General features: G+C 42.5%; 2 protein-coding genes across 4 annotated transcripts in view; one reads left to right on the top strand and one right to left on the bottom strand.

The window, feature by feature from the left end:
• Positions 1–4011, bottom strand: part of LOC141082910 (uncharacterized) — a 221842-nt gene extending 217831 nt beyond the window's left edge. Inside the window, exon 1 of the mRNA XM_073566960.1 lies at positions 3895–4011. Within this exon, the coding sequence (XP_073423061.1) occupies positions 3895–3898 (4 nt within the window). The 5' untranslated portion in view covers positions 3899–4011. The remainder of the gene's footprint in view (positions 1–3894) is intronic.
• LOC141082908 (Fc receptor-like protein 5) overlaps positions 1–21642 on the top strand; it is a 77225-nt gene extending 55583 nt beyond the window's left edge. For 2 of the 3 annotated variants that reach the window (XM_073566958.1, XM_073566956.1), the window contains exons 10-18: positions 10833–11084; positions 11302–11565; positions 14165–14458; positions 14954–15223; positions 18099–18386; positions 18484–18786; positions 18868–19008; positions 20348–20414; positions 20827–21642. In XM_073566958.1, coding sequence (XP_073423059.1) covers positions 10833–11084; positions 11302–11565; positions 14165–14458; positions 14954–15223; positions 18099–18386; positions 18484–18786; positions 18868–19008; positions 20348–20414; positions 20827–20848 — 1901 coding nt within the window. In that variant the 3' untranslated portion in view covers positions 20849–21642. The remainder of the gene's footprint in view (positions 1–10832; positions 11085–11301; positions 11566–14164; positions 14459–14953; positions 15224–18098; positions 18387–18483; positions 18787–18867; positions 19009–20347; positions 20415–20826) is intronic. The other variant, XM_073566957.1, reaches the window with a different exon arrangement.
• Positions 21643–24744: the final 3102 nt, after the last annotated feature.

Below are 24744 nucleotides of genomic sequence, written 5' to 3'. Positions count from 1 at the left end.
AGTCAGGACATAGCCAATGAGTCACACACAGAGATAGCTGTAGGGTACCAAAGGGGGTGAGCAGAGAGTAACCAGGTCACATGCAATGAGTCATACACAGATAGTTGCAAGGTACAAGAGGGGCGAGCAGAGAGTGGTCAGGTCACAGGCAATGAGTCATACACAGATAATAACGCAGTACAAAATCAACAGGCAAACTCACAACGGGAAACAGAATCGGGTCAGAACCATATAAACAAGCTATAGCAACAAACAGGCACACGGGGGTCAGCACACTAGGCCAATGGCAAAAGTATAACTGGCATGGATTGAAGCTACCCAGGGGTTTATGAAGCTCTCCCAGTACCAGAAAGAGGCCACAATCATTAACCCCAAGTGTGCAGGTCAAAACCGGCACAGAGCTCCAGACATTAACCCCCGGTGTGCAGCTCAAAAACCCGCACTGGGATCATGACAGTAACATGCTTAGTGGGTGACAAAGATAGCAGAAGCACGCGAGACTCCAGAGGGAGTGACAGGAGAAATATCGCAACCAGATGAAGCTGACACAAAAGCAGAGGTGGCAAGACCCTGAAACCCTGATTCGACTGATATCCCGGGCCAACCAATACCCAAACCCAGGCCATATCCTTTACCGCTGGGGTTCTTGCGGTCTTCAGACTGGAGATCCAGGATTTAGGAACTGGTGAGCGGACTGCGGGTCTTAGACTGGTTGTAAGAGACAAGGAGGCAAGCCAGGACCAGTTATGGACAAATGTTATTGGGCCCGTTAGCCATAAGGTACCAGGAGTTGGCATCCCGGCGAGTTGTAGTTACTTATGACGTCAGCGGAGATGAGGGTCCATTGAAGAGTTTGTGACCCGTCATCACATCTCGTTCAATCATCACGCAGTAGAGACAGAACACTTGCCTCGAAGGCTACAAGAGCTGACAACTAGAATTAGGGTCACGTTCCTCAAAATGGAGGGGCAACATCGCTGGTAAGCAGTATGTGTGATCCCAGAAGGAAGGGAGCATGATGAACTCTTTAGGAATTAACTGGCCTGGGAGAGGCTCCTTGAGGTGGTTTGAGACACGGCTACTACCACCATCTAGATAACATACTGTCCTTGAGGTTCTTCATCTCCTTTGCGTGAGTAGTCGATGAGCCGATGGTGCAGGTGGCATGGGGGCTGTTGCCCATTACTATATGTCGGGAGCTCCTGCACTACCTGAAGCACTCACAGCCCAGGCACCTGGTAATTGGGCTCCAGAAAGCAGGTGGAGGAGGTCCCCCCTGCCTCAAGAGGAAGGAGAAGAAGAAGCGGATGTTACGGATATGCAACACAGGACTAGAGTAGAAGGGGGAAAACTGACCCTTCACTATGACTAGGCTGATACCCTACGATGGAGTGGGTGACCCATTCCTTGCGAATAGACCCACTGACGATCCTAGGTTAATCGCAAGCAAAGACCTATAGATAGGGGGAAGGGGGTCCTTGAAAGATCTAAGGACTGTGCATAAAAACGGGACACCTAATAGAAAACATAGAGAAGGCTGCAGAAACCAATGGAATACAAAAACAGACTAGCAGAACCAGAGGTCACAGCACTGCACAACTTACACACAGAGAAGGCAAAGCAAAGCACCAAGCCAAAACTCAAGTGGATTAACACTGTTGTCCAGCAAGGACTGGGAGACAGGTGCTGGGTAATAAAGAGTGATACCATCACCTGACCCAAGACAAATCCAACACCAGAGGAAAAAGACCAACAGCCAGAACACCACAAGAAAATGGCAGATATTCTAACAAAGGACACCTGAAGAGGATTACTGTACAACCTTGCTTATAATTTTTTACTGACTGTACTTTCTATCCAATCTTTATGAGCATACGAGTACAGCAAGTACACTTTTAAAATATTTGAATGAGACCTGCCAGTTGTTGCCTTTCAGGGCTTTACAGTAGGAATGGTGTTCCCTTTCATCATAGGCCTTGTTGACCTCTCTCCAAATGTAACGCTTATGATTGTGGCCAAAACATTCTATTTTGGTCTCATCACTCCAAATTACTTTGTTCCAGAAGTTTTGAGGCTTGCCTCTGTGCTGTTTTGCATATCATAGGCGAGATACTTTGGGGCATTTGCGCAGTAATGTCTTTCTTCTGATAACTTGACCATGAAGCCCATTTTTCTTCAAGTGTCTCTTTATTGTGCATCTTGAAACAGCCACACCGCTAGTTTTCAGCTGATATTATATGTGGGTTTTTCTTTTCCTCCTGAACAATTTTTCTGACATTTATTTACAAAAATTTTTGTTTGTCTACCTGACTGTGGTTTTGCTTTTACAGAGCCTCTGATTTTCTATTTGTTATCAATTCATCGGATATCTTTTTGCATCCCTTTCCTGTTTTATACAGTTCAACTACCTTTTCCCGTAGATCTATTGACGATTCTTTTGCTTTCCCCATGACTCCCAATCCATAAATATCAGTGGATGGATGTAAGATGCAAGAGTCTGTCTGGATCCCAGAAGGTTACTCAGCTTTTATGCACAAACACTGATTACAAGCACACAGGTCACAGATGAGGATGTTACATTTAGTAGACATTCAAACACCAGGGTATGTGAACTTTTGATCAGAGTAATTTGCATGTTGTGGGTTGTCATCATGATTTAAAAAGAGAAAACACAGTAATTTTACAATAAATAGATTCACCCAACCACTAACCATGAATGGAGAAAAAGTTTTGGAGTTATCATTCATATTCTCTGAAAAAAGGCCAAGAAAGCAAAAATTCTGCTGGAGTATGTAAACTTTTGAGCACAACTGTAAGTACATAAAGTACATTTTAAACATATTTCCGTTATAAATTGTTTTATGGATTCAACGAGTCATCCATACAGTTTAACAGTTTAACACGGTTATTATTGCATTACAGTGGTATGTAAAACTCACAAAAAGCGTTTTGAAAAATATTTCTGGATTAGATTACTCATCCATAGAGTTTTTCATGTTTTTTGACACATTTTGGTGGTATATAACAGTATAAAAAAGCTTGGTTACATTTCTTACCCACAGACTATTTTATAGTCTGGGTTACATTTCTTGAATACACAACACTCCGAAAAAGCATTTATATATTTTGCCAGGTTACTTTTCTTATCCATCTACTATTCTGTGGTTTGGGGGAGATTTTTGTCATATATAAGATTTGAAAAGATAACAAGTTTTGCAGGGTTAAATTTTGCAGCCATAGAGTATTATGTGGTCTTGGTTAAATTTATATGATTTATAACACTTCCAAAAAGTGTTAAAAATGTAGCTCGGTTACTTTTCTGACCAAAACACTGTTCTTTGTTCTGGGCTACAATTTTTATGATATATAACACTCAAAAAAAGCATTAAAATTCTTTGCTGTGTTAAATTTATCACCCATACATTATTCAGTCTTCTAGGATACATTTCTTTATGTAATCCTCAAACAAACTTGTTCAAAATGTATTGGTATTATATAATATTATTATATTGCTCATCCATAAGGTATTACATCTTCTTATATAGACTTTTACATATCCTTTGGTAGGTTTTGGTAGAATATAAGACTCAAAAAAGTTGTTAAAAAATTGATCGATATAATATATTGCTCATCCATAGACTTTTACATATTCTTAGATAGATTTCATTGCTTATATAAGTCTCAAAACTTGTTCAAAATTTTATTGGTTTTATATTGCTCACCCATAGACTATTCCGTGGTCTGGAGTACAATTCCTTGATATATAACCCATGAAAACTTTTTTTAAAATGTATCTGTCTTATATTGATCATTATTCCGTGGTTTAGAGTACATATTGTTGGTATATAACCGTAAAAAACTTGTTCAAAATGTTATCGATATCATATTGCTCACCCATAGACTATTCCAGGGTCTGGAGTATATTTCGTTGCTGTATCAAAAAATTCACTGAAAAAAGAAAAGAAAATTAGCAACATCACTGAGAGTCATGCTTGCAATACCATGTCCAGGCACAAATGCACAAACAGAATGCAGCAGCTTCCCCAAGATAAAAGCAAGAGCAGCACAGGTGCAAAATACTGAAAATAAGCCACTTACTAACCCACCAAACCTCAGTGGGGCAGCTGCCTAGTATTCCAACTTGCACATATGTTTGCATAGGATGGTATTCACACTCTTATGTGAGATGCACTTCTATCCATATAGCAGCCTTTTACAGACACCCCTACCATTACATCAGGCGGGCTGCCAATACCATATGTGCACCCACAGGCTAGACACCCCACATTACCCAGCCACCACTAGAAAGACGCGTGTTGCAAGCTTGTGTATTTTGGCTAAAATAGTGACAAATACCTCATGTATTATTTACATCTTTTTTGCACATTTTTAGCAGAGTGCAATCCAGGTCTTTCCAGTGGTGGCTGGGTAATATGGGGTGGGTAAGAAAGTGGCTTGTTTTCAGTATTTTGCACCCGTGCCTCCCCTGCTTTTTGTCTTGCTGCATTCTGTTTGTGCATTTGTGTTTGGACATGGTATTGCAAGTATGGCTCTCAGTGATGTCGTTGCTATATCAGCCTCAAAAAACTTGTTCAAAATTTTATATGTATTATATTACTCATCCATACACTATTCCATGGTCTGGAGTACATTTCCTTGGTATATAACCATCAAAAAACTTGTTCAAAGTCTAGTCGCATTATATTGCTCATTTATAAGGTATTACATCTTCTTGGATACGTTTCGTTGCTATATAAGACTCAAAAAAACTTGTTCAAAAATGTGTCTGTGTATTTTTGCTCACCCATAGATTATTCCATAGTCTGGAGTACATTTTGTTGGTATATAACCCTAAAAAAAACTTGTTCAAAATTTCTTGGCATTATATATATTTCTCATCCATAGACTTTTACCTATTCTTGGGTAGATTTCGTTGCTATACGAGCAACGTATAAGCCTCAAAAATCGTGTTCGAAATTTTAGCTTGTGTGCACATGTTGCAGATTTGGTGCGTTTTTGTCGAATTTTTTCTGAATGGATTACAAACCTGATTCCAGCAAAGTGAATGAAAAACACACACGTTAAGTATTTTTAAATGGCAGATTTGGTGCAGAAAATAAGCTGCAGCAATTAATTCTCTGTGCGCATTTGCTCTGTGTTTTTCACCATTAAATTCACTCAAATCAACAAAAAATGCGCATTTTTGCAGCTGCATTTTTCCTGCCAAGAGATGCAAAATGATGCAGAAATTTTACTCAACGTGAACACATCCCCTTATCGGTATTATATTGCTCGGCCATAGAATATTCTGTGGTCTGAAGTACATTTTCTTGGTATATAACCTTCAGGAGTGCATAGCCTTTACAAGTCTAGGAGACCAATACACAGGACTGCGACTAGGAATTTTGGGGCCCCCTACTGGCCAAATTTTTGGGCCCCCTTGAGACTGCGCCCAGGCTCCACCACAGCAACTCCTCCACCCTTCGAACCTTCCACAATCAAACCACCCACTCTTGGAAACACTCAACTTCTCTACCACGTCCTCAATCACACATTAACTGCTCCCATTGCACACCAGATCACATACATAGCCAGCAGCTTTTGATCTGGCCAAAAGAATTTTTAAGCCGCCACCACGACAAGGTAGACTCTTTTGGCCGGACCCTACTCTACTCTAACCTATTAAATATAAATAAATTTATATGTATTTTTCTTTAAGGGAATGAGTCACATACATTTTTTTTAAAATGATTATTAATACCACATACAAGGGACAAATACCATCACACCAAGACTAGACCATATATTACCACCACATAATGACCAAATAATACCACATACAAGGAACTAATACCACCACACCATGACCAGATATTACCACCATGTAGTGGCCAAATACTACAATACTGGTAATTAATTTAAAAAATGCACAATACTAAGTGACATTATACACAGGAACTCTGTATTTACTATCAGTGTACAGGTAATACAGTAATCACTGGTGACATTATACACAGGAGTTCTGTATAGGCCGGGGTCACTCTTAACATATGAAAAATCGGTCCAAGTCTCTTGGCCGAGAGTTGCACGAGTGTTCTCTGTATGGTCATCCGTGTGTAATCCATTTACAATGTGATGATGCGATTTCCTCGCATCTGTATCCATATGGCATTCGTATGTCATGCATATGGGTTTACATTTCTCCCTGACTTTCCCCGTTGAATTAAATGGCTCAATGGGATGAAATGAGGAAAATGTGTGCGCATTTCTCGCAAGCTACACTGATGGTCCGTGTGGTGTCCGATTTTTTTTCTCGTACCCATAGACTTGCATTGGCAAGACTCGGTCGATATATATGTGTACAATCGCAGCATGATGCGATTTCTCTTGCACGCAGAATACGCCCAAGAAAAAAAATGGTGATCAGAGGTGCCCCATAGATTAACAGATTTTTTCTCGCATAGCACTCATCCGTATTCAATGCTAGTGTGACCCCGGCCATATAGTGTCAGTGTACAGGTAATACAGTGCTCACCGGTAACATTACACACAGGAGCTCTGTATATAGTGTCCGCGTACAGGTAATACAGTGATCACCAGTAATATTGTACACAGGAGATCTGTATATAGTATACAGTATAAGTGTACACATAATACAGTGATCACTAGTGGCATTTATACACAGGACTTCTGTATACAGTGTACAGTGTATAGTGCCGGTGTACCGGCAACACACTGACTCACCAGTGACATCTCTAGCTGAAGTCCTTCATCTTTGCTTTTCTTTTTCATGCTACATAGACCGCCATCACTTCTTACAGCCAGGATTCGTCTCGGCATAAAATAACACATAGTTACCTAAAGCAAGGCTTTCAGAGCATATTCCTCACTTTTTCCCTTTCTTCTACACTACACATCTGAATATGATATGCACCAACCATTAATATACAGCTCTGGCAAACATTAAGAGACCACCACATCAAAACTCTGTCATGGGCTGTCCATTCTCCAGACCTGAACCCCATTGAAAACCTCTGGAATGTAACCAAGATGATGATGGATAGTCACAAGCCATCAAACAAAGAACTGCTTAAACTTTTGTACCAGAAGCAGTGTGAAAGACTGGTGGAAAGCATGCCAAGACACATGTGAAAGCTCTTATTAAAATTCATGGTTATTCCACAAAATATTGATTTCTGAACTCTTCCTGAGTTAAGCATTAGTATTGTTGCTTCGTAATGATTATGAACTTGTTTTCTTTGCATTATTTGAGGTCTGAAAGCACTGAGTTTTTTAAATTTTGACCATTTCTTCTTTTCAGAAAGCAAAAACAAAATTTATTGCTTGGAAATTCAGAGACATGTTGTCAGAAGTTTGTAGACTAAAAGAACAATTTACATTTTACTCAAAAATATACTTATAAAGAGAAAAATCAAACAAACTGAACATTTGGAAGTGGTCTCTTAATTTTTGCCAGAGCTGTATAATTGGTTATTATGCAACCCACCATTCCAAATATAAATTATAATCTGCCAATGTGCCCCATCTAACTATACATAGCCACTTTCCCCACCTAATAAATATATAAATTAATTAGCACCTGTGCTCTTCCCCCCCAATTCATTACCAGTCACTGCATACTCAACTCCTGCCACTATGTACCTCCTGCTCCCTCGATTCATTATATATACATGGCCCTTCTGCCCCAATTCATTGTCATGTCTTCTCTGTCTCCCACCCTCTATCCATTATCAACAGGTCTTCCCCCCACATTCAATATATCATTCATTCCCCCACCCTCAAAATTCATTATTTGCTCTTTCCCAGATCATTATTTGCTCTCCCTATCCCCACCTTCAATTCAATTGCTGTCCCTTATCCCTCACTCTCAATCATTTGCAGTCTCCCGTCCCCTCCCCCCACTTCATCATGTGCAGACCCCCTCTCTCCCACTTCATCATGTGCAGTCCCCCTCCCTCCCACTTCATCATGTGCAGTCCCCTTCCCCCCACTTCACCATGTGCAGTCCCCTCCCCCTCACTACTTCATCATTTGCAGTCCCCCTTAACCCCCACTTTATCATGTGCAATTCTCTTTACCCCCCACTTCATCATGTGCAGTTCCCCTTCTCCCCACTTCATCATGTGCAGTCCTCTTTACACCCCAACTTCATCATGTGCAGTCCCCTTTAACCTCCCTCTTCATCATCTGCAGTCCCCTTTATCCTCCCTCTTCATCATGTGCAGTCCACTTTAACCCCCACTTCATCATGTGCAGTCCCCTTTAACCCCCCACACTTGCTTTGGCATCCTACAGCCATCTCGTGTCCCAGTCCTGATGTGCTGCTATGTGTGAGGTTCATCACACTTACTTTAGGGCTGCAGGCATCTTCTTCTTCTGAGTCCAGGAATCCCTCATCTAGAACCAGGGCAGCAATTAATCCAGGAGACACAAGGTTCATAAAAACAACCAAACTGTTATTTCGTGAATAGCAGTATTTACATTATTTACAGTCAGATGTAGAGGATAAGGCCCAACGGGTTGTCATCTTTCCAATAGGTACCAGATAAAAATTCAGCCGTGGTTCTCGGTATAGGTAGAATGTCCCTCTCACTGGCTTCTCTAGCCCTAGGGAATCTTCTCCACCACTAACAGTTTATTTGGATTGCAATACCTTCCACTCCATGGAGTGTGAGTAGATCTTTCGCTTTAGCTTCACAGGCTGAGTTCTCCCCAGGCCCCCGACATCCATTTCGAGGTTGCCCCAGGCCATTAGATGGAATCACACGGAAGGGTATTTTCGGCAATCCACTACCCTGAGAATTAGGCCCACACTGTCCCTAGCAGCCTCTTTACTAAAGGGGGTTTTACACTAAGCGATATCACTAGCAATATCGCAAAAAATGTCACTGATTTTGTGACGTTATAGCGATATTGCTAGCGATATCGCTATGTGTGATACTTACCTCCGACCGGCTCCCCCGCTGTCCATCGCTGATCGTGTGAGATCGGGCGGCTCCATTTCTCATCATCAGCTTCCTGCTGGGGCTTCCTGCTGTGACGACGAGCGACGCTGGACGCGGGCGGGAGGACGTCAGGATCGCTGTGTGTGAAAGGTGAGTATCGTCCGCTGCGTCGCTGCTGCATCGCTGTGAGATCTTTCTGTGTGAAAGCTCACTAGCGATCATTTAGCGATGCACCAGCGATCCTGACCGGGTCGCATCGCTTGTCGGATCGCTGGTGCATCGCTAAATGTAAAAGGGCCTTTAGGCCTGCTACTTCACACACTGCTCTCCACACACTGACTGGCCCTATCACTTGCTGGACTTGCCACTAACTCATAGCTCCCTCCTTCCAAAATGGGTGGGCCTGTACAGTTAATCCTGTCTAAGCTAACTGCAGCGCCAGTGGGTATCATCATTTTATAACATACATAAAGATCAAATGCATTTATCCCTTGAAGTGTCAGGGAGCAAACCACCAGCCCCCACCACTGCTATATTTAATGGTATAATGGTACAATAAGATCTACTAAAATAAATAAATGGAACATGAATAATTTTATTGAAGCAAACTAATTAATTAGCATATGCTTTTTTATATGTTTTACATACGTTTGCAATATACCATTTTATATAATGTACACACTTTGTACAAGGAATTTTAAGTATAAATCAAATATATTAGTATTACCAGTGTTAATTTGAAGTAATCATTTCAACTCAGTCAACTTGGAGCAATATATTAAAATGTAACTTGTGCTGTTTGCATTAAAACACAACAATTAAAGACAAAAAAAAGAAAAAGTTTGATACAGAATCTCACAAGGCCAGGTAAGTAGTTATCTGTCACCCCAACTAGATTATTGAAGCTTCTGCAAACAATTATCTATAAAAAAGTTCCCTAATAACACCACTGACATAAGTAACTTATTATATTCTTGGACTATTGTTGGTAATATTAATCCACTAACAATAGATATCCACTGATTATTGATAAGAGACAGAAAATGATATATAAGATGAGAGGATAAGCACTCTTTATGGTGGCCCCACATCCTATATTATCAATTACTACCTAGATAGATGACTGGGAGTAACCACTAGTTAGAGTGGACCTTAGTGGTGGTAGGGACTATTACCTAGATCTTAAACATTAGCACCCTAGAGAGTAAGCCCTACACATTTCATCAATAGTTTGTTACTGCTTCATCAGGAGATAGCAGTAGATATAGTGAACAAAGTGCATGACATCTGTTATGATGTGTAACTATAAGATATCAGCACGGTGGCTGGCCACACTCAGCAGCCAAACCACCTTCCTTAAAAAGGCAAGGAATCCCTGCCTCACTGAGTCCCTGGAAACATCCCTTAGCCAATCACAGAGTGGGGGCTCAAGCACCTATGATCCCCCTCACCAGTAAGCAGTTTGAATGTAGAAAAGACTTGTCAGCGTCATCCAATCTGATGGTCACTCCACATCATGATTACGTTGTCCAGTCAGTTTCCATGTGCGAATGTTCCAGAAGAAGTGCATGTCACCTCGAAATGCATTGAATAAAACCGCATGTTAATAAAATCCTGAGAACTGATGTCTTCAATAATCGACAGCGCGGAAGGTATCCACAAATTCTCCATATCTTCCAACTAAGGCATGCTCACTTGCACTTGGTGACCATCAATGGAAGCGATGATTGCGTTGTAAAGAAAACACAGGGCCACTGAAACCTGTGACTGTAGTGGACAGTATGCCAGATACAGCGAGTTCTCAGATGTTTCACTACCCAAGGTGACAGTTTCTCATTTTTAGTATCTTATTTTCTTTTGTTTTAGGTATGGCAGTGGTGTCTTTTGCACCCAATTTTGGTAAAATTTTGACTGCAGAAACCATGACTATGACATGTAATGTGGATGCCAAAATCAAAGACAAACAAGCGTATGTCTGGTACAAGGACAGTAACCAGATGAATATAACTCAACAGACCTTTACCATTGAGAATGCACTTGTCAGCGACAGTGGATATTACCAGTGCCAATCCACTAATACTCATATGAGTGAACCCCTCAGGCTGGATGTCTCAAATAGTAAGTCATTTATATGAAGAAGAATCTGATTATTTCCGAAATCTTAATAAGGTTGTATGAAGTCAGAAATAAGACCATTTTCCTGGAAGAGCCCCACTTTCCTCCACGAGCTGTGTATGCTATTGCAATATTATGTAGTCCAACAACAATCCGTGAAATGGTTCTCAAAGGCAGGCACAACCGCTAAGCTCCACACTTTGTGTTTTTTGTCTTTCAGGTAACCTTATTGTGCAAGCTCCTCCATTTACATTAGAAGGTGACGAGCTGACCATCACATGTCATCATCGCCAAGGTCTAGATTTAGAACGCACTACGTTTTATAAAAATGGCGCTCTCTTTAAAATTCTGGGAATTGAATCTGTTATGACGCTGGGAAATGCGTACTATAATATGACCGGGGAATATAAATGTACTAAAAATACCAGGCTGTCTTCTTTCTCTTATGGCTCTTACTCCGCATATCTATATGTCCCAATCTCCGGTAAGATCTCATAATTTTACATCAATAGTTGTTATAATTAGTCAGTGATTCCTTGTTTTATATTGGTGATTAGCCAGGACACTGCACATGGCACTAGGTGCCAGATAAACAGCCAAGAAGCTACTTCATGTTGGTCAGGGTACTTAGGGCATCAAATTGTATTTTTTTTTGTAGTGAAGGAAAGTCTATGATCAATACTATCATAAAGGTATCCACATGGCACCAAATACCAATACCCTAGAGTAGCAAGTTCAAGACAGACCTGGGAGACCAGGGAAGAGGTTTGGCAATGTCCACTCTTGCAGAGAGCTGGTTGGTGGATGCTTTGGGGTAATCCCCACCAAAGCCCCTGTATAGGATGATGCTGACTGCTGGGTTAATACTGATTTAACTTTGTGCTTAACTGAGTCAAAAAGTGTCCAAACTCCTTTACGAGTGTAAGTAACAGCAGGTACGCAGGATGCATTGACGAGACGCGAGACTGAATTGAACTTTGCTATAGAACTTTTATGAATTTAAGCCGCTAGGGCTATGCTAAGCAACCAAAAATAATAACTATTGTCCTCGCAGGGACTCTGCACAAACATACACTTTAAAAGTGAACATGACTAATCCGGCAAGGGACGGTTACTGTAGGACTGCGATATGGCCGACTACGGGTCCTTATTTCTTATACTGTCACTTATCCGTCCTGACGTCCCTCGGCGTCTCTGATGAGGCTGCGTTGGCGTCGCAGCCGCTGGGCGCAGCTGCTGAGGATCTGTCGTGGTCTTCGGGCGCCCAGCGCCCAGGAGGAGATGGGGAACAGCAGGCCCTGAGGAAGGCCTTTGATGAGATGACCCCCTGTAGAAACAGCGGGGTTCTGTTTGTAAGCGAATTCAATGAGACTCCAGTCTCCAAGCAGGGTTGTGTCGCAGTTCCCAGGAGTGGCGGTTGGCAGGCCACGTGCACGGCCTGGGCCTAGGCGAAGGAGTAGGTCCCAACTGCCGATTGCAGTGGGGTGACGTCCGCGGGCTGAAGTGGGGCGGCAGCGAGTAGGCCGCAGCCGCGGGCTGGAGTGAAGCGGCAGCGGCTGCTAGGGGGGGCGGACCAGCCGCGACAGGCTGACGCACAGAGGTAACAGCTGCGGACCACCGTAGGCAGGAAGTGACCTCAGATCGGAGTGAAGCGACAGTCTCTTGTTGATAGGTTCGGCGCCCACTCTCTGCAGGCCACAGTAAGTCTCTCCTCTGCCAATGGTCTCCTTTCTGGTCACCGTCTGTCACTCTGGCTCTCTCAGTCTCCCACAGTCTTTTGCCTCGCGTCTCCCGCTCCACCAACTGACTCCCCTGCGTGCTCCCTGTCCCTTTTATACTCGCCCCTCCCCTTGCTGTCCTGTCACTTTCAGCAGTCCACTCTCCTCCTTTGTTCCCCGGGTACTGTTTCCTTGGGAACCCAGATGGTGGTCCCCTTGGTTCCGGCCCAGACACTCTGCGGGGGCCCTCCTCCTTACACGAGAACCAGGTATCACTCCCAAATTCCCCATACACATGAACGCATGGCTCCGCTGAGTGATCATTTCACTATGTTGAAATCATAGTTGTCTCCTGGGTGAGACACGATCAATAGGTGATACAATTCAAACTACACAATCCTTATCACCTCCAACATCATTTGAAAGATACAGGTGGAAGACCTCGATAAACATCAGATGTTTAGCCGATCCCACCAAAGTCGGACAATTTTATTTCATCAAGAGTTGTCCATTTTTTATCCTAGAAGTTTATCATCCATTTAGTCTCCATTAACAGTTGTTGAGGTGTGGAAGACTGTATTAAATGGTGCCATAGAGGAAGACAGAAAGTCATGATTAGGCAATACAGAGGTGTCACAAAGGTCTGTATTGAATAGTATTTTTTAAAAGTAATTGGATCTACTCTTGGTGTTTCCTTAAAGAGGTTGTCCTGTCTAAATTGATGTCTGCAGTCACTCTGTGTACGCACTGTGTGATGAGGGGATTTGCTGGTTTCTGAGCCAGGACTGATAAGTACGTATGCGTTATTCATACTCCCAGCCAGAACATGACTTGTGGTTGTGGATGCAAACTCACTCCATACACTTGTATAGAGTGAAACCATTTCCACTGGACAGCCACATTACTAGACGGGACACGGCCTCGCTCAATACAAGTGTATGGAATGACGCAGCTCCTACTAGACGGACCCTGGCCTGTAGTATGCATAACTCAGAACCTAGTGAATCCTCACAGTGAATAGTGCGGGCACTGGGGGCATTCATAAGTCTGCAGTCACACAAAGTGACTGCAGATTTACCAACATAGACCGGAAAACCCCTTTAATCAAGCCAGTAATCATTCCTTGGTTACATGGTAAAAACAATATCTAAGGTATTGATCTTCCATCTTCATTTCTTTGGTTTCTGTTTTGCTCTTTGCTCCTTGCTTCTTTGTCCCTATTTCTATTTTTCTTTCTATTTCTATTTTTCTTAAACTAGACGCTAGAGCTCACGCTTGGAGCTGACTGAATCTTTTTGGCGTAAAGGCAACTTCACAGAATTTAATCTGATTTTTTTTGCCAACATTTTTTTTTTCTTCTCCTAGAATTTTTTACCTATCTGGTTCTAAAAGCAAAAACAACTTCAATAATAGAAGGAGATCCAATCTCTCTATCCTGTGATGTCTCTCTAAATCCAACCTTGAATCCTCTCCGGGGTAGCACAAAGCTTCAATTTGCTTTTTACAAAGATGAAAAAAAAATACAGGATTATGGAGAAGTTCATACATATCAAATAGCATTTGCTATAAAGAAGAATTCGGGAAACTATACATGCAGTGTTAGATGCACAAGTAATAATGTCGTGAAGGTCAGCCAAAAGCTTGACCTTGATGTGCAAGGTAAGAAGTGGGATCAGCTAGTTTAGTGGGATTAATACTAGATTCTGTTTTTCTTTACATTTTACAACTCATTCTGTGTAAATACCCTTTTATACCAAGATACAGGGGCAAATATTAATGCTGGTGGCCTGGAACCTGGGGTGCACCCCAAATCTTGAGCACAAAAATCGCATTGTTCACCCAAATTGAAGAAGAAGCCTTCAACATTCAGTGTTCATCTCTCTTTATTTTTACATAAAGCTCCAAATACCTCTGTAGTCCTTTAAGTTGCCCCTAGGCGGAGTTCAGTATATATACATTTTTACAAGCTCCTCAGCTCCCCTGGTGGTGACTGCAAAAATTGTCATTTAACTCTATAATAGTCTGAAAGAAGTTGGAAAGGTAGAGATATGTCTGGAAAAAGTACTTGGTCCTCAAGGTAAAGATACGCATGTTCTTGTTATATATATATTAATAATATATTATATTTTTTTATTGCTCAATTCTTGATTTTAGAGCTTTTCTCCACTCCTGTTGTGTTGGTAAAGCCTACAAATGTTCAGCTTGGGGAATTAATGTCTGTAACATGTGACTATGCAGTTCATCCAAAAAGAAGTATTTCAAGTGTGACGATTAACATGTACAAGAATGCCAAAGTTTTAAGGAAAAGATATGTTACAACTTACTTTGCTGATGACAGCGATTCTGGAGAATATATGTGTGAATTGGCTGACTCCAGCAGAAGCATCGTCAGATACAGCAACACCAGTTACATTTTGGTTGAAGGTAAGAAATTTGCATTATAATGGCCCTGGCATCATGGACACCTCTGACACTAACTAGGCTCTGTGACCTATTTTGGTATCCAGACAGGGCCTCCATAGCAGTCTTCACTTCATGCGTCCGACATCCCTTGTACAGCATCCAGGGCACCTCTGACACCTACCAGGCTCAGTGACGTGGTCAAATCTTGTAGCAGTCAGTCTACTCTTCACCCCAAACCCCGACACTGTCATTCTGGGTGACACTGACATTTGCAAAGTGGTGCCCCATGACATCATGACAATGTCCAGTCCTCCGTTCTTACAATTTCAGCTTACAGACAGTTGAGGGGTGAGACTGTTTTTTTAGTGGAAGGGTCTTAACATTCCTAGTTTCTAATCAGAGACATATCAGTGGGAGGAGGTTCCTGGTGCAGATTATTGCTTTACAGCTAGAGACAGGTTTGATCTTAGGTGTATGATTAGGTGTGAGTGGGGTAATTTCTAAGAATATATACAGAGGTGCTTCTCACAAAATTAGAATATCATCAAAAAGTTAATTTATTTCAGGTCTTCAATACAAAAAGTGAAACTCATATTATATAGAGTCATTACAGAGTGATCTATTTCAAGTGTTTATTTCTGTTAATGTTGATGATTATGGATTACAGCCAATGAAAACCCAAAAGTCATTATCTCAGTAAATTAGAATATTTTATAACACCAGCTTGAAAAATGATTTTAAAATCCGAAATGTTGGCCCACTGAAATATATGTTCAGTAAATGCACTCAATACTTCGTCAGGACTCCTTTTGCATCAATTACTGCATCAATGCAGCGTGACATGGAGGCGATAAGCCTGTGGCACTACTGAGGTGTTATGGAAGCCCAGGTTGCTTTGATAGCAGCCTTCAGCTCGTCTGCATTGTTGGGTCTGGTGTCTCTCATCTTCCTCTTGACAATACCTCATAGATACTCTATGAGGCTAAGGTCAGGTGAGTTTGCTGGCCAATGAAGCACAGTGATACTGTTGTTTTTACACCAGGTATTGGTACTTTTGGCAGTGTGTACAGGTGCCAAGTCCTGCTGGAGAATGAAGTTTCCATCTCCAAAAAGCTTGTCGGCAGAGGGAAGCATGAAGTGCTCTAAAATTTCATGGTAGACAACTGCGCTGACTTTGGTCTTGATAAAACACAGAGGACCTACAGTAGCAGATGACATAGCTCCCCAAACCATCACTGATTGTGGAAATTTCACACTAGACCTCAAGCAGCTTGGATTGTGTGCCTCTCCACTCTTCCTCCAGACTCTGGGACCTTGATTTCCAAATGAAATGCAAAATGTACTTTCATCTGAAAGCAAAACCTTGGACCACTGAGCAACAATCCAGTTCTTTTTCTCCTTGACCCAGGTAAGATGCTTCTGGCATTGTCTATTGGTCATGAGTGGCTTGACACAAGGAATGCAACACTTGTATACCATGTCCTGGGTACGTCTGTATGTGGTGGCTGTTATGAATGAGTCACCGTAGGAGGCAAAAACAGAAATACTAGCTAAGTCCAGAAAACCAGAGAAGTTGGCAGCTATCGGATTGCAGACCCCTGAACCTATCAACAACAACTAGCAGTAGCCGTGGGGGGTTCCTACGGTGCCCTAGACCCCTCAATCACAGCCGGAGAGCTAAATAGCCTAAAGACAGAAAGGGAAATCTAAACTGCCCCAGAGCAGACCCCAAAGCAATAGGCAGCCCCCAACATATAATGACGGTGAAGCAAGATGAAAAAACACTAACACAGATAGAAAGATAGGCTGAGCAAATGATGGGGCCCAAGCTAACTAAACAGGACAGGATAGAAAAGCTGCTGTCTGCAATCCGCGCAAAAACCCTATCAAAACATGAGCCAACAGACTGACAGGGAAAAAAAAGCCCTGAAGACGCTAGGCTTCAAAAAGACTAGATCAGTACTCAGGTATTTTCTGAAGACAGAGCAAAAAGGCAAAAAGGAATTCAGCTCACCCCAGCAGGGAAAGGCAGAAATCCAGAAAAACAATGCAAAACAAAACCAAAACACAAATGCAAAAAGCAGAGCAGAAAACTTAGCTTTTGAGGAGCAGGAATCAGACTGGTCTCCTAGAATCCCTCAGAGAAATCACCAGCCAGGCAGAAGGGCGTCGGCTGCCTTATATCCAGTCAGCAATTCCCGTCACCCAGTCATCATCATCCAGCTCAGGTGCTTGGTAATCAGCCTCACTACCTTCCTTCACCAGAAGAGGGAGTTCACCAGACATCAATGGTGAAGGGGAAAATGAACTCACAACAGGTGGCTCTTGGAGCAATGGCTTCAGCAGCAGTCCACTCCTTGTGAATCTCTCCCAAATTTTTGAATGGCCTTTTCTTAACAATCCTTTCAAGGCTGCGGTTATCCCGGTTATTTGTGCACCTTTTTCTACCACACTTTTTCCTTCCACTCAACCTTCCATTAATATTCTTGGATACAGCACTCTGTGAACAGCCAGCTTCTTTAGTAATGACCATTTGTGGCTTACCTTCCTTGTGGAGTGTGTCAATGACTACCTTTGGGACATGTGTCAAGTCAGTGGTCTTCCCCATGATTGTGAAGCCTACTGAAACAGACTAAGGGATCTTTTTAAATGCTTAGGAAGCCTTTGCAGGTGTTTTTGTTAATTATTCTAATTTACTGAGATAATGACATAATCATCAACATTAACAGAAATAAACACTTGAAATAGATCACTCTGTAATGACTCTATATAATATATGAGTTTTACTTTTTCTATTGAAGAACTGAAATAAATTAACTTTTTGAGCACCTGTAGAATACTTTGAGTTGATTGCAGCATTTGAAGGAATGAGTGAAATATATACTTTTTTTTATAGAAAAAGTGGTTGGTGCAAAAATCAGAGCTGACCCAGAAGACCCCAAGATGTTGGTTGGAAGTAATGTAACAATCACGTGCTCTGTGTCTAAAGGTAGCTCTCTTTCATTTACATGGTTGCACAATATGAAACATATAGATTTGAGCAGTGAGTCTTATCAAGTCCGACAAGACGGAAGAGTACTCTTTATAGGATCTCTTCAAAAGTATAACTCCGGATTGTATCAATGCAAAGTCAGCAACCACTTCTCCTCTACTGAGAGTAATGAGCTGAAGGTCTCTGTCATAGGTAAGAGTCATGATGGCCAACAAGATGAGAAAGCTATCACTCAATTTCTTGTAACCTAAGAAGCTCAATGAAGTGATCACTAACATTTCTCATACAGACCCAATAGGTAGCGCCTTCCTCAGCACTGACAAGAAAGTCCTCGACTTTACGTTTCAAGACAGTTTCACCTTTACTTGCTCTTTGGCTCAAGGCAATGGTTCCCACTTCTTTTGGATACACAACGAACAACACTTGAAAAAAGACACATCTATATACGAGTTCAGGGAAGGAGGCAAAGTGCTTCATATAAAGTCTGCCCAAGCCCACCATGAAGGATCATACCAATGTAGGGCGGAGAAGGACATCTCTTCTAGACAAACATTGGTATCAAAAAGTAATACTCTGACCTTAAAAATGTCAAGTAAGTCTACTACTGATGGCCTAAGGACCTAATAGATGACAGGGGACCAATCAACTCTCTTAATCTTGGTTTATTTCATAGGTAAATGTGGCTCATACGTGAAACCATTGCTTATTATCCTTGTGTTGGCATCTCTCGTTTTAATCTCTATTGTTGTCTATAAGTATCAGAACAAGATAGCAAAGCCTCAATTTCTCCAAAGAAAACCACACATCACCAGAAGTAAGTGAATAAATATATTTTATTAGGGATGTGAATAAATATTACTTCACTAGGACATACCGAATAAAACCTATCCAAAAGACCACCTTTTAGAGGAAATCATCTCCATCTCGACCACATATTTGTAAGATACAGTAACCCTCTTTGAAGTTTCTTGTCTCCCTTTATATATTGATTATTGTCCTGGTTAGCGAATCATCACTTGTTGACCCTATGGGGTATCTCTTCTTGCTACTTATGCCTTTTTTTACTATTGTGTCATCAATGTCTTAAACAATCCTGGATGTGTCACAAACAATCTTGGCAAAAATTTAGGAATATCCTGTTTTAAAAAGGAGACTTACTTATGAAAACCCCACACAAAAGTGTCTGGCATCACCATGCATCTAAGAAAGGATTGATGTTGACATAGGGGCAGTGTTATGTCATTGACCGAGGCCCAGAAATATTGATGGATTGCAAGGAACCATTAGGAGAGTATATAAATGTATACATATTGACCACATGTAGTGCCAGGGGAGCCTGGTGAATGTGGTAGAGAGCAATAGGCTTGTGTGCAATGCAGGTGTCTGGATGCAATGAGCATAGATCACGAGGCGGAAACAGCCAGAGGTTGATATAATGGTATTTATATACAATGGTAACTTTTAAACCATCAGTGTTACTAGATATGCAATTTAATAGTATAGGGAATCACAACAGGTTTCAAAAAAGCAAGAGAGTCTTTCACTACTTAACGCTAGTGGTGTGCCCAGTCTTGGGAGTCACCATGTGAGTTCTGACTCAAAGCTCTGACCCTAGCGGGGGTCACCGGGTTTTCCCACTAGGCCGCAAATCTCTTCCTGATGTAGTCTATTAAAGCCTGTTGAGCCTCCCTGGTGCCAAATCTCCTCATGGTTGGGTGTGCAGGGCTTTTAAATAAGGGAAATCCTTACTGAGGGAGACCTGATCCATTCCAGCACGCACACAATGTCATTCTCCCTGCAAATCTTCCAGCACACTTTGGTTCCACTTCATTTCAGCTGGCCAGCAGATGGCAGTTTGTCCTCATTAATGGCACATCCTACATGAATTTTCCAGAGGTCTCATGGCTTTTTATTACATGTGTCTAAGTGGCAAATCATTGGGCTGATGGTGAGGGGTAGATAGAGAGACTAGGTGACCTGGAACTAACAACCAGGACTTTCCTCTTAACCACAGAGTGAGTGGGCTGGTGTAAGTAAAAATTTACATCTTCTGATCTAGCTTTGCCACCATGTTATAGTGTGCAGGTGGGTAGGTTTTGGGTATCTTTGGGTAGACAAGTTTATTCATAGTAACATTTTATCCTATTATTGAGCTTCAGTGTCCGTGGAAAAGGTTGAAGATAAGGTTCTTCTCATGGAAAATATGGAAAACATTGAGAGGTCAGTTCTTATTGCTTTAACATTAAAATGGCTCATTGTTTCTTTTATGAAGCTACTTTTGTCCAAATTAATAATTGAGAGCAGTTTGGTTGACTGGACAAGAAAACAACTGCAAAGAATGTCTCTCTATCACTCTTTGGAGGACTGAGAACATTCATGCATTACACAGACCAGCCATTGTTTTCAATGTTATATGTGTAATACTTCATTTCTCCTGTGGGGGCACAGCAGGGGAATGGAACACATGCTCCCCAACAGTTTACAGATGATCACTGGTGATCAAGGTGAGGAAACACCTAGTGATGAACTAAATGTTTTTGGGAACCTTCTAAGAAAAAAAAGATGTGTATCGGAGGGTAATTAAAAACAGTGGTTTTGTTCCTCATTTATAATTTTTCTATTTTGTTTTCAGAAATTCCATTTCCCTTCACTGAAAAGACAGGAGAATATGAGAGGAACAAATGGATAATGACATTTCCATGGATACACTCCGTCTGTTTACTACAAATGTGGCCCTCAATGTTTTATTGTGACTGGAATGTGTACGACTGTATACTAAATGACCCAAATATTGCCTTTTTGTGGCCCGTGTAGTTTTTTAAGCCTTCATAGTAGAGATGTACTTCTTGCTTTCATGGTGGCCCTTAGATTTCATTCATTCTTTCACTGGTGTCTTCACGCATACTTGCTAACTTTTCCAGTTGCCACTTCTGGAGTGGATTTTACAGCAGAGCTTCACAAAATGATTTTTGATATTGCCATCATCTTCCAAGCCTTCTGGAGTTTCTTAGGCTTCTGCATGAGCAAGGGAGATTTGTTAACTCTTACTGGTGTCCAGGAGGTCTCCCCTTAGTCAGTATGTGCATATGTAGCAATACATGCTTCTACTAGTTTTATAGGTATGTTTGTGTGCCATACCTTATATGTCACTCTTCACGCCTTTACTGTATTTCCTGACCCTCCATCCACATCTTTGCTATGGCCTAAAGGTGCTCACCTTACTTTGGGGTGCCTTTGAGTCTACTTTTGCCATTTGTTGACCTTCATGCCTTTATATGGTCTAAATGTGATCATACCTATTGTGCTGTAGTCCTAATGTGGCCTTTATTGTGTTACCGTAGGCTTATGATGAAATATTTTTAAGAATTTTGAACACATATAGAATATTAAATTTTTCACTTGATTTTTCTGAAAAAATAAATAAATAAAAGTGAATAACTTTCCAGTATCTAGTTATTTATTTTTGTTTTGGTATTTTTTTGCTTTGTTTTATATATGTTCTTCAAAGGGGTAGATATTTTATTTTTCAAGCAATATGTTGCATCAATTGTCAATGTCAGTGAGAGTGGAGATCATCGAAGCTTATGTGACCCAAAGTGGTTCAAGTTCTGCCCTAAACAACAAAAAGAAGCCATTTTTTTTAACAAAATAGAAAAATAAAATCTCATTCTTATTGTTAGGACAGTGATAATGCTAACAAAAAAAATTCAGTTTAGAGCTGATGAGAATATAAAATGAACAAGTAATAGCTTGTGTGTTATGATTCGGTCACCGAGGAGGATTACCGGGGAATTAGCTAAGCAACCAGGAAACCAGAAAGGTTGGCAACTTAGTGGATTGCAGACCCCTAAACCTAACAACACAACTAGCATTAGCCGTGGGACGTACCTACGATGCCCTAGATGCCTCGGCACAGCCAAAGAGTTAACTAAGCCTAAAGCAAGAAAGGGGAAAACTGCCCCGAGGAGAACCCCAAAGGAATAGATAACCCCCAAACATATATTGTCTGTGAGACAAGGTGAGGCACAAACGCAGTCAGAAAATAGAATGAGCAAATGATGGGGCCCAAACTGTCTAGATAGGACAGGACAGAAAAGATACTGTCTGCAATCACGCAAAAACCCTAAAAAAAATCCAACATGTCTGATATACAAAAAACACTGAGGCCACACGACCTCTCCCCCGCTAGATCAGCATTTTGGTGTGAACTGGAAGCAAAGCAAAAGATACTAATATAACAGGGGATTAGCAATGCTGAACAGAATGACATAATGTCACGTCCGCCATGTCTGTTTTGCCTCATGAACCCCTGGAGCGGTGTGCACGCGCACCTTGTGTCTGCTATCCTGCTGGTTCCCTAGAGCAGTGTGCACACTCACCTCATGTCTGCTGAGCTGCAAGATGCCTGCATTTCTGCTTTGCTTTCTGTGGTCTTCTCGTCATGTCTAGAATCCCTGATCATGTGAAGTTTCCTAGGATCCTGCACTGTCTGGTTCTGCAATCATCTCGTCATGTCTGAAACCTTGATCATGTGACGTTTCCTAAGATCCTGCACTGTCTGGTTCTGCAATCATCTCGTCATGTCTGAAACTCTGATCATGTGATCTTTCCTAGGATCCTGCACTGTCTGGTTCTGCAATCATCTCGTCATGTCTGAAACCTTGATCATGTGACGTTTCCTAAGATCCTGCACTGTCTGGTTCTGCAATCATCTCGTCATGTCTGTAACCCTGATCATGTGACTACACTCTGTGATCCTGGAGCATCTGAACTAGGAAGTGCTACCCTGGCCCTGACCCGGAAGAGGAGGTGCTATGCCCTATATCAGACCGCCCCTTCCTATGCTCAGGGCCTGGTTATTGTGTTGCTTCCCTTCACGGCTCTTGGTCTGTGGGGTTGCTCCCTCTATTCTGTGCCCTTGCACTTTGCTCTGTGGTGCTTCTCTGCACACGCTCCGTGCTCGTATTCCGTCTCTTGTCTTGTGCCATGTCTTGTGTTGTCTCTTGTGCCATGTTTGTCTTTGCCTTGCTTTGCCTTGTAGTCCTTCCGCTGTTCTCTGCTTTAGTCTGTTTTGCTATATCTCGCCTTAGCTATTCTTTGACTTGTAGTCCTTCCTCTGTTCTCTGCCTTGCCTGTTTCACCATGTCTGGTCTTTGCTATTCTGAGCCTTGTAGTACTTCTCATGTTCTTGTTTCAGCCTGGTTTTCCACACTCTGTCCTCTGGTGCTCTCTTGCACAATTCCAAGTCTAGTCCCAAGGTTCTCCCTTGGCCTGGCTCTGGGCTTCTGCCTAGGCTCCGCTGCTAGACTCTGTCCTCGCTCTGACCTGGCTCTGTTTCTGCCTATGTTCCGTACCTTGTTCCTTGCCTTGTTCCTTGCCTTGTTCCTTGCCTTGTCCTTGCCTTGAACCCCGGCGTGGGTTCCACTTGTCCGTCTCCTGTGCCGTGGTAAGTGCCTCGTGTTTGTGTACAGCCATGTGCACTGGCCAGTTAGGTGTGACTCCTAGCACGCAGCCCTTCCTTGAACCTTGGCGTGGCTCCTAGCACGCACCCTGCCTTGAACCCTGGCGTGGCTCCTAGCACGCACCCTGCTCTGAACCCTGGCGTGGCTCCTAGCACGCACCCTGCCTTGAACCCTGGCGTGGCTCCTAGCACGCACCCTGCTTTGAACCCTGACCTTGGCGTGTCTCTACACACGCACTCTGTCTTCTACCTTGTACTTTGGCGTGTCTCTATACACGTACTCTGTCTTGTACCTTGTGCTTTGGCGTGTCTCTACACACGCACTCTGTCTTGTACTTTGGCGTGTCTCACACGCACTCTGTCTTGTACCTTGTGCTTTGGCGTGTCTCACACGCACTCTGTCTTGTACCTTGTGCTTTGGCGTGTCTCTACACACGCACCCTGTCTCGTTTTGTGACCCCTGGCGTGTCCCCTACACATGCACCTTGCTTTGCACCTCGCTTTGAACCCTGGCGTGTCCCCTACACACGCACCTTGCCTTGCACCTAGCCTTGGACCTTGGCGCGTTCCCTAACAGGCACGATGCCTGGATATCTGTTGTGCCTCCTTGCCTGAACCCTGGTTTGCCTGCCGGATGCCCGTAACCTGCCGATCGCTGCCAGAGATCGTAAGCTGGATGACTGCGGCCTGATGTCCAGAGCTGATGTCCGCAGCCTGATGCCTTGATCATGGCGATCGTCGCCAGCGGTCCAGAGTCGGATGCCATTGTGCCTTTACCTGTACCTAGGTGTGCCACCTGGCACATACTATGCTAAGGACCTTGGCATGCCCATGCGCGCACCTTGCACATTTTGCTTGTTCTCACATTTTTACACTGAATGTAATCCTGAAGATCTTAATGACGATACCTTGCACTTACCTCTTGTCTTGCTTCCTGCTTGTCTCTGGTCGTCAGACACTCCCATATAGTCCCCTTGAGCCGTCCGTCTCGTCCCAGCAGTCGTGGTGGCTCACCCCCTTGGTCTTGCCCCGACACTCCTTGTATAGGGGGTGGATTCTCACAAGGTCAGCTCGCCCTCGGTGGGTGGG

The sequence above is a fragment of the Dendrobates tinctorius genome, unplaced genomic scaffold (assembly GCF_039654945.1).
Source record: "Dendrobates tinctorius isolate UK_male_01 unplaced genomic scaffold, ASM3965494v1 ptg000019l, whole genome shotgun sequence".
NCBI lineage: Eukaryota > Metazoa > Chordata > Amphibia > Anura > Dendrobatidae > Dendrobates > Dendrobates tinctorius.
The sequence above is the reverse complement of the archived record's forward strand: the minus strand, read 5'-3'. Positions and strand labels throughout refer to the sequence as shown.